The 10,770-nt window shown below is 38.2% G+C and overlaps 1 protein-coding gene across 8 annotated transcripts in view; it reads left to right on the forward strand.

Moving 5' to 3' along the window:
* The window catches only part of myo9aa (myosin IXAa), a 220,808-nt gene extending 213,503 nt beyond the window's left edge, over positions 1 to 7,305 (forward strand). For 6 of the 8 annotated variants that reach the window (XM_062032142.1, XM_062032189.1, XM_062032157.1 and 3 more), the window contains 4 exons: positions 2,204 to 2,221; positions 2,403 to 2,611; positions 2,692 to 2,834; positions 5,984 to 7,305. In XM_062032142.1, coding sequence (XP_061888126.1) covers positions 2,204 to 2,221; positions 2,403 to 2,611; positions 2,692 to 2,834; positions 5,984 to 6,483 — 870 coding nt within the window. In that variant the 3' untranslated portion in view covers positions 6,484 to 7,305. The remainder of the gene's footprint in view (positions 1 to 2,203; positions 2,222 to 2,402; positions 2,612 to 2,691; positions 2,835 to 5,983) is intronic. The other 2 variants (XM_062032150.1, XM_062032197.1) reach the window with 1 other exon arrangement.
* Positions 7,306 to 10,770: the final 3,465 nt, after the last annotated feature.

The raw sequence follows: 10,770 nt of genomic DNA on the forward strand, positions 1-10,770 counted from the left end.
AAATAGGCAAAGAACCATCCGGTTTGTTATAGGTGCAAAGTTCAAAAGCCAGCATCTGTGATGGTATGGGGGTGTATTAGTGCCCAAGGCATGGGTAACTTACACATCTGTGAAGGCGCCATTAATGCTGAAAGGTACATACAGGTTTTGGAGCAACATATGTTGCCATCCAAGCAACGTCTTTTTCATGGACGCCCCTGCTTATTTCAGCAAGCCACATACTGCACGTGTTACATCAATGTGGCTTTGTAGTAAAAGAGTGTGGGTACTAGACTGGCCTGCCTGTAGTCCAGACTTATCTCCCATTGAAAATGTGTGGCGCATTATGAAGCGGAAAATACCACAATGGAGACCCCCGGACTGTTGAACAACTTAAGCTGTACATCAAGCAAGAATGGGAAAGAATTCCACCTGAAAAGCTTCAAAAATGTGTCTCCTCAGTTCCCAAACGTTTACCGAGTGTTGTTAAAAGGAAAGGCCATGTAACACAGTGGTAAAAATGCCCCTATGCCAACTGTTTTGCAATTTTTTGCTGCCATTAAATTCTAAGTTAATGATTATTTGCACACACAAAAAAAATTCTCAGTTCGAACATTAAATATCTTGTCTTTGCAGTCTATTCAATTGAATATAAGTTGAAAAGGATTTGCAAATCATTTTATTCTGTTTTTATGTACGATTTACACAACGTGCCAACTTCACTGGTTTTGGGTTTTGTACATTCCTAAACTGTCATCCCTTTGTCATTATCCATTTTGGGCGCACTCACACTCGGCCATTTTAATAACCGTGCCAGACATGGGTGGACCGTAATTTCCCCCTCCCTCGTCCACCGCTAGCCCGCCATCACACAGCTTCTATTTTTCATGAGTTGGCATACCAAAGCGTGGACCCAAACCTCCAATCATGCTGGGATATGCCAAGAGTAACCGATGCAGTGCAATATGGCGGGTCAAATGGGACAAAATTAAATAAATAAATACATTACTTAAATGTGTCTTTAAATATAATCAAATCTATAAATGTGTTACTAATTTGTCATTAATTTATTTAATGTAAAAGTACATACATTGTTTTATTTAATTAAAATATTTCAATATTTAATTATTCCATGATTAAATTAATTATTTCACAATTTAATCAAGTATTCAATTATTTCATGAACCTGTGTGTTTAATGAATATAATTTATCCGTCAAACTCACCAATTAAAATCAGCGGGCGTGGCGAACTGGAATCTCCTCTCAAGATTTCTTTGGCCTAAACCTGGAACTTTGAAAGACCTTCAAAACATGGCAGCTAAGGGGAGGAAACTCGTACTCTCACTTATTTGGGAGTTGGTGGTTAGTATTTTTAGAACTTGTGGAGCATGTGGAAGCAAAATCAGCTGATCAAGAGCATGTAGCGGTTGATGTATTGTTGAAGTTGTCTGAGTTATTTCCGCACTTCCAGATCAAGATATCGATCAGTACTCTTCTGCTGAGTGCTGGATAACCAATCAGGTGTTAGGACCCGCCCACTGGCTGAGTTTGAAGGATAAAATAAATTCATGAAGTGGTCGTCACTTCATGAATTCATGGTATTTGTTTATTTAACACAAGTTCATGAAAAAAATAATCAAATCAGGAAATAATTAATTAAATTGTATAGTCAATAATTAATTAAATCATGAAATCATTGAATAATTATTTTAAATATTGAAATAAATTATTAAATAATGTATTTTACAATAAATAAATTAATGACACATTTGATGACATATTAATGTATTGAATTCCAATTATAATCAATTGACATTTTCAATTAATAATTTAAAGATTTAATTTTGTTCTATTTGACCCTCCATAGTGTACAGATTGCCTCGTTCAAGAATGCCCTTAGCCTTTTTTTTTTTTTACATATTGGTTTCCATATGTCCTCACGTGTAGTTCTATACGACATATCCAGCATTACGTGGCTTTAAATCTTGAAAAGCTTTAAAACACAACACTTTTTTTATTTTACATCAGTCTGAATATTGAAATACTGAAATGAATCCTTTGTGCTTAGTGAAAAACATCCATTGCAAACATTTCTAAGCCTAAAAAATAGACCAAGAAAAAGCAGCTAGAACTCGCAGGCCTTGACAGTGCTTTTTTTTTTTTTAACAAAAAAAAAAAAAATATATTCTCTTCTAATTTCCTTTTTATTTGTTTATCTCACAGTTAAATGCGAATAAAAAGGTAAAGTGTGTGTTGATCAGTGATGTGCTGTGTGTGTTGTCAGGTGTGTTGGGCTTTGCGGGTTCTGCTTTGGACAGCGTTGCCCTCTTTGGTCCTGTGCTACGCAACAGCTTCTAATGCATGCAATGAGATTTGCAGTAAGTGTGAAGTAAAACCGCCCCCATTTTTATTTATTTTCCAGGGAAAAGGCCCCTTTCGTAAACTGAGCTTCCACTCGCCATCCCCGCCTGTGAGTCCACGCCTACCGCCTTTGACAGACGCCGTGAAAGTGGAGAGCGAGGGGGAAGAGGGAGCAGAGTCGATACCGGAAATATTGGAGTGTCAGCACGCAGCCATGCAGCGGGAAGAGAAAGTGCTGACAGAGCAAATTGAAAACCTGCAAAAAGAGAAGTAAATGCTGTCACTGCACTTGATTGTCACTGCGTGTCTAATGATGCTCACTGGCTTGATGTGGGGGTTTGCACCGTTAGAGAGGAGTTGACTTTCGAGATGCTGACTCTGGAGCCGCGAGCATCGGACGATGAGACCCTGGAGTCCGAGGCCTCTATCGGCACAGGTGACAGCTCCGAAAACCTCAACGTGGAATCTGAAGGGACCGTTTCGGACTTCTCTGGTATGTCACTGTATCAAAAGTGTAACTACTGTGCAGTAGAGCAAATCAACACAGCCACTAGGGGGCCACATGATCATGGTCTGGGCAGAGTCGTGTATAGAAAAGAGTATGGCCGATTTGGTCTCAAAGTTGGTACTGCAGTCAGTTACTGGACTTATTTGCAAATCCCAATTACACAACAGAGGGTATCAATAGGTAAGAAAAGTTGGTTTGGCTTAATAGGTCGAAACAAAACGCCAGATAATGTCTCCTATAGGGTTGTACCTTATACCGGTATTAGTATAGTACCGCGATACTAATGAATCATATTCGGTACTATACCGCCTCTAAAAAGTACCGGTCCCCCACTCCCCCGCCCCCCTGTCGGCGTCACGTCATGACATTGCTGGTTTCCGAACAGACGAGCATGTTCGGCAGTGCACAATCACGGAGTACTTACAAGCAGACACAGTGTGTAGACAGAAAAGAGAGAACGGATGCATTTTGGTCTAAAAACTAACGATAAAGGTGAAGTTATAACACTGAAACGCCCTCAGGAAGAGGTGCTTTAAGACAGTGGTCCCCAACCTTTTTGTAGCTGCGGACCGGTCAACGCTTGAAAATTTGTCCCACGGACCGGGGGGGTTTTATTTTTTTATTGTATTTTTATTTTTCATAAAGAAATACAATCATGTGGGCTTCCGGACTGTATCCCTGCAGACTGTATTGATCTATATTGATATATAATGTATGTATTGTGTTTTTTATGTTGATTTAATTTAAAAAAATATATATATATATATTTTTTTTAAATGTATTTATTTATTGTGCGGCCCGGTACCAATCGCTCCGCGGACCGGTACCGGACTGTGGCCCGGTGGTTGGGGACCACTGCTTTAAGACATGGCTAGCTAGCTAGTGGCTAACGTCCAGCCGCAGTCTGCAGTGTTTTAGCTACTTCTAAATCACTAATCTTCGCCTCCATGGCGACAAATAAAGTACGTTTCTTACAAGTATCATCCCTGCAGGATGAGGAACAGCTAAACATGCTTCACTATACACCGTATCTCACCGGCGTCAAAATTGGTGGATCTACACCTAACATCCACTGTAATGATACCAAGTACAGGAGCGTATCTAGTCGATACTACTATGATTACGTCGATATTTTTTGGCATCACACCATCTTCTTTAGTTTAAAAAAAATGTATATTAAGTTTATAAACTCACGAAATATGTCCCTGGACACATGAGGACTTTGAATATGACCAATGTATGATCCTGTAACTACTTGGTACCGGATCGATACCCAAATTTGTGGTATCATCCAAAACTAATGTAAAGCAACCAAACAACAGAAGAATAAGTGATTATTACATTTTAACAGAAGTGTAGATAGAACATGTTAAGAGAAAGTAAGCAGATATTAACAGTAAATGAATAAGTAGATTAATAATTAATTTTCTACCACTTGTCCTTAATAATTTTGACAAAATAATAGAATGGAAAATGACACAATATGTTACTGCATATGTCAGCAGACTACATTTGGAGCCTTTGTTTGTTTACTTAGTACTAAAAGACAAGTTGTCTTTTATGTTCACTGTTTTATTTAAGGACAAACTTGCAATAAGAAACATATGTTTAATGTACCCTAAGATTTTTTGTTAAAATAAAGCCAGTAACGCAATTTTTTGTGGTCCCCTTTATTTAGAAAAGTACCGAAAAGTATCGAAATACATTTTGGTACCGGTACCAAAATATTGGTATCGGGACAACACTAGTCTCCTAATAGGTGTTGTATTGGGGTCCTTATACACACACCAAAATAATACCCGTATGTAGAAGCACAGTACGTCTGACTACGGTAGCCGAAACGCTCCGACAATCCATCAAGCGGTTACCAAAGTCGTACCAAAACATTTTGACCGACTTTTGAGCGCCGTGTGTAATGTTTTATATTCACAATGAAACAACAAAGTTTTGGTGTTGCTTGCTTACCGGTACTTCCTAGCATCATTTATTAAACAGGCGTCAACCTGCAATCCATATGTATCTCTTATGTGTGACTGCCATCTACTGGTCACACCTATCATTACTCTATGTACCACACCAGAATTAGTACATATATTAGGTGCACTGTCAATTTTTGAGAGAATGAAAGCTATTTAAGTTTGCCTTATAGTCCGAAAATACGCTAGGCAGGTTAAGAAGCCGTAATAGACCATACATTGTGGTGTATGCAGAGGTGGGTAGTAACGCGCTACATTTACTCCGTTACATCTACTTTAGTAACTTTTGGGATAAATTGTACTTCTAAGAGTAGTTTTAATGCAACATACTTTAACTTTTACTTGAGTATATTTATAGAGAAGAAACGCTACTTTTACTCCGCTCCATTTATCTACATTCAGCTCGCTACTCGCTACTGATTTTTATTGATCTGTTAATGCACGCTTTGTTTGTTTTGGTTTGTCAGACAGACCTTCAAAGTAGGATTTACGCATGCCTGCGTTTCATCCAATCAAATGCAGTCACTGGTGACGTTTGACTCCGTTTCACCAATCAGATGCAGTCACTGGTGACGTTGGACCAATCAAACAGAGCCAGGCTGTCACATGACCGTCACACGTGGACCCCGACGTAAACAAGTTGAAAAACTTATTCGGGTGTTACCATTTAGTGGTCAATTGTACGGAATATGTACTGTACTGTGCAATCTACTAATACAAGTTTCAATCAATCAATCAACGAATGCCTACTGAGCCTATGGTGCTGTTAAGTTATTGTGGCTCAATTTGCCTTAATTTTTTTTATTTTATGTATTATTATTTAATATATATTATTGTTTTAGTTGCTTTAGAGATATTCCTGGCTCTGAATTTGCTCATTGCTATTTTTATGTTTTTGTGCATTATTTGTTGCCGTCATCATTAAACGAACAGGTTACTCATCAGTTACTCAGTACTTGAGTAGTTTTTTCACAACATACTTTTTACTTTTACTCAAGTAAATATTTGGGTGACTACTCCTTACTTTTACTTGAGTAATAAATATCTAAAGTAACAGTACTCTTACTTGAGTACAATTTCTGGCTACTCTACCCACCTCTGGGTGTATGTCTTAAAAATGACATGGTTTGAATTCATGTATTTGCATCGTCCACGCAGAGAGAGGTCCTGTATTGACTTCCCCCTGGTCCCGGAGATCTGACGTGAAGAGCCCGCGCCAACGCACCCTCAGACGGCAACACGACTCCTCGGATTCGGTGGACTCTTGCTCCGCCGTTCCTGCCTTCTCCACCTCGTCGCACTTCCAGCTGTCGCCCTCCCCCATCGCCAACACCACCCGAGGCTTCCGCTTCCACTCCACTTCCAGGTCCCTCTCCTCCTCCTCCAGCTCAGGTGCGGCCCACTCCCAGAACGCATCCCTGGCGTCCTGCTCTGACAGTTTCAGCCTCAGCCCCACGGCGGAGCTGGAGGGCGCGTTTGACGAGAGGCCGCAGTTCACCAGCCGTGGCACCTACAACCAGGAGAAAGGCAAACAGAAACTCAGGGGGGGCAGGCATATATCCCAGAGGCTCGCCAGAGAAGTTGGGGACCACGGCAGGGAGCCCCCAGATTTACAGCAGCAGCTTGTGTTGTACGGCAGTAATGAATTCATGGTCTGAAGAAAGCACTCCCACTTATTAGCCTTTCGAACTCCTCAAGAATTGTCCCCAAGTGCCGTGAAAAGCATTTTTCCACCGAGCTGCTCAGAGGAAGAGCACAGCGTCCACCCAAGCTCTCACAGTGCCTTGGCAGCTCCCAACTCGGCACCCAAGAGGCGACGCACTGATCCGGAGGCCAGAGCGAAGGGAATGTTGGAATATGCAAACGACTACAGCATCAGGGAATGTTCCGGAACGAGAACGCTGCAAAAAAGAAGAAAGAGCTGATGTCGTATGGAAGCTAAATCTCACAATTAGTAGCTGCTTTATGAGTTTACAGTTCATACCAATCATTATAAAATGTGGTTGCTCTATTATATGTATTTAATGTTTCTTTTTGGATGTCACAGAAATGCATATTCGCTCATTATATACAGCTATAAATACTGTACAAAGCCGGAACACCAGCTTGTGCTGGGTAGTTGAAGTCAAATATTTAATATTACTTCTTTTTTTTGTTTTTTTTTTGCCATATCTTGGACAAAGAGTACAGATTCTGGGAATGGAGGCTTTATTTGTTTGTTCATATGCCAAGTGCTCACGAGAGGCTACATACGCGTATTATTGTGCGAATGAAACACTAATTGTCCCCACTACAAGGGAGATACCACCGTCAAAAGGGACCAAGTTATCTGGTGTGTATTCCTGCCAATGGGACCTGTGCATTGCAAACAGATGTGTATAAAATTGTTGCATTAACTATTTAACAGCCATACAGCCACTGTAATGTACAGTACAGTCCATATGTACAGGATAGTGAAATAAAATGCCATCTTATTGAAATCTTACCTTCATACTGTTTGCAGAAAATGTTACGTCTGTCTTAGTTGACTGAAAATGCAACAATGCCTGAAGTAAATTTGGCACATCCACTTTAGTTAAGTTCTACTGTAAAAAGTCAAGATCTATGTGTATACTCTAATAAGATGATTGTCATATTTTTTTATACATGTAAGGTGAATGATGAACTTTGATTTTGTCACATTAAATGATAAATGATAAATGGGTTGTACTTGTATAGCGCTTTTCTACCTTCAAGGTACTCAAAGCGCTTTGACAGTATTTCCACATTTACCCATTCACACACTGATGGCGGGAGCTGCCATGCAAAGCGCTAACCAGCAGCCATCAGAGGCAAAGGGTGAAGTGTCTTGCCCAAGGACACAACGGACGTGACTAGGAAGGTAGAAGGTGGGAATTGAACCCCAGTAACCAGCAACACTCCGATTGCTGGCACAGCCACTCTACCAACTTCGCCACGCCGTCCCATTACATTATAATACCATTACATTACCCGTACATTAGGACATTTTTACATGCAATCCTTAAATTAATGTTTAAGGATTGCATGTTTGATGTTTTTATTTATCTTAAATTAATGTTTTCATACATTGTGGAAAAATATGATAATTCATCACGTTGGTAAAATATTCTTGATTTTTATTTTTTTTATTCAGCAGTAATTTGTTGTGGAGCATTCAGCTCAGAGGTGTCCAAACTTTTCACAAAAAACCAAAGGATATATATATATATATATATATATATATATATATATATATATATATATATACACACACACACACTACCGTTCAAAAGTTTGGGGTCACATTGAAATGTCCTTATTTTTGAAGGAAAAGCAGTGTACTTTTCAATGAAGATAACTTTAAACTAGTCTCAACTTTAAAGAAATACACTCTATACATTGCTAATGTGGTAAATGACTATTCTGGCTGCAAATGTCTGGTTTTTGCTGCAATATCTACATAGGTGTATAGAGGCCCATTTCCAGCAACTATCACTCCAGTGTTCTAATGGTACAATGTGTTTGCTCATTGGCTCAGAAGGCTAATTGATGATTAGAAAACCCTTGTGCAATCATGTTCACACATCTGAAAACAGTTCAGCTCGTTACAGAAGCTACAAAACTGACCTTCTTTTGAGCAGATTGAGTTTCTGGAGCATCACATTTGTGGGGTCAATTAAACGCTCAAAATGGCCAGAAAAAGAGAACTTTCATTCGAAACTCGACAGTCTATTCTTGTTCTTAGAAATGAAGGCTATTCCACAAAATTGTTTGGGTGACCCCAAACTTTTGAATGGTAGTGTGTATATATATATATATATATATATATATATATATATATATATATATATATATATATATATATATATATATATATATATATATATATATATATATATATATATATATATATATATATATATATATATATATATATATATATATATATATATATATATATATATATATATATATATATGTATATGTATATATGTATATGTATATATATATATATATATGTATATGTATATATATATATGTATATGTATATATATATATATATATATATATATATATATATATATATATATATATATATATATATATATATATATATATATATATATATATATATATATATATATATATATATATACACACTAAATTGGCCCTAGTGTGTGAATGTTGTCTGTCTATCTGTGTTGGCCCTGTGATGAGGTGGCGACTTGTCCAGGGTGTACCCCGCCTTCCGCCCGAATGCAGATGATAACACTATATATATATATATATATAGTGTGTGTGTGTGTGTATACATGTATATATGTACATATTTACATGTATATATGTACATATATACATGTATATATGTATATACATGTACATATGTACATATATACATACACACGTATATATGTGTGTATATATATATATACATGTATATATTTGTGTATATGTATTTGTCTACATGTAAATATGTATTATGTAAATGTATAAAATATATGTGTAAACACATATTTGTCATCTGTGTATGTATGTGAGTATATATAAAATGTTTATACATACATTATATATATACATCTAAATATGTATATATGTTTGTAGGTATATATATATGTGTGAAAATACTGTATGTACAGTATATATATATATGTATATATACATATACAGTGTATAAATATACTGTATATATACATGTATTTGTTTGTAGGTGTATGTACCTGTATATAAGTACATACAGTATATACATATACAGTGTATATAAATATTTATATAGGTTGATTGGCAACACTAAATTGGCCCTAGTGTGTGAATGTGAGTGTGAATGTTGTCTGTCTATCTGTGTTGGCCCTGTGATGAGGTGGCGACTTGTCCAGGGTGTACACCGCCTTCCGCCCGATTGTAGCTGAGATAGGCTCCAGCGCCCCCCGCGACCCCAAAGGGAATAAGCGGTAGAAAAAAAATGAATGGATACAGTATATATGTATACAGTATATATATACTGTATATTCCCAGAGCCCAAAAAAAGTCTGCGGGATATAGAGCGTTTTCTGTTCGGGCTCCAGTACTATGGAATGCCCTCCCGGTAAAAGTTACAGATGCTACCTCAGTAGAAACATTTAAGTCCCATCTTAAAACTCGTTTGTATACTCTAGCCTTTAAATAGACCCCCCTTTTTTAGACCAGTTGATCTGCCGTTTTCTTTTCTCCTTTGCCCCCTCGCCGGGTTATTCCGGTTCCGGTGACCATGGATGAGGTGCTGGCTGTCCAGAGTTGGGACCCGGGGTGGACCGCTCGCCTGTGCATCGGTTGGGGACGTCTCTGCGCTACTGACCTGTCTCCGCTCGGGATGGTCTCCTGCTGGCCCCACTATGGACTGGACTCTCACTGTTATGTGGATCCACTAGGGACTGTACTTAGAGGGGGGGTTACCCACATATGCGGTCCTCTCCAAGGTTTCTCATAGTCATTCACATCGACGTCCCTTGTGTGGGCTCTGTGCCGAGGATGTCGTTGTGGCTTGTGCAGCCCTTTGAGACTTTTGTGATTTAGGGCTATATAAATAAACATTGATTGATTGATTGATTGATTGATTGATATATACCTACACAGTCACATACATGTAATGTATGTCTGCTCTTGAATGGTATTGTGCTGAAAATCTGAATTTCCCCCAGGGATTAATAAAGTATTTCTAATTCTGATACAGTATGTATATACAGTATCTATATATAGCCTACGTAGATGCTAAAGCTTTTGTGCTATTAGTTATCCGCTTTCAACTTTTTACCTTTATATTGTGCCTTTTTGCTGTTTTTTTCAGTTTTTTTGTTTGGTTTTATTCCTATAAAGTGCCTTATTGGACCTAACCAAAAACTAACCCATTGTTCGCAAACCGGTCACTTATATGAACCATCGATCAATCGACTCGAGCTTGCGTCACCATG

The sequence above is a fragment of the Entelurus aequoreus genome, linkage group LG02 (assembly GCF_033978785.1).
Source record: "Entelurus aequoreus isolate RoL-2023_Sb linkage group LG02, RoL_Eaeq_v1.1, whole genome shotgun sequence".
Lineage (NCBI taxonomy): Eukaryota > Metazoa > Chordata > Actinopteri > Syngnathiformes > Syngnathidae > Entelurus > Entelurus aequoreus.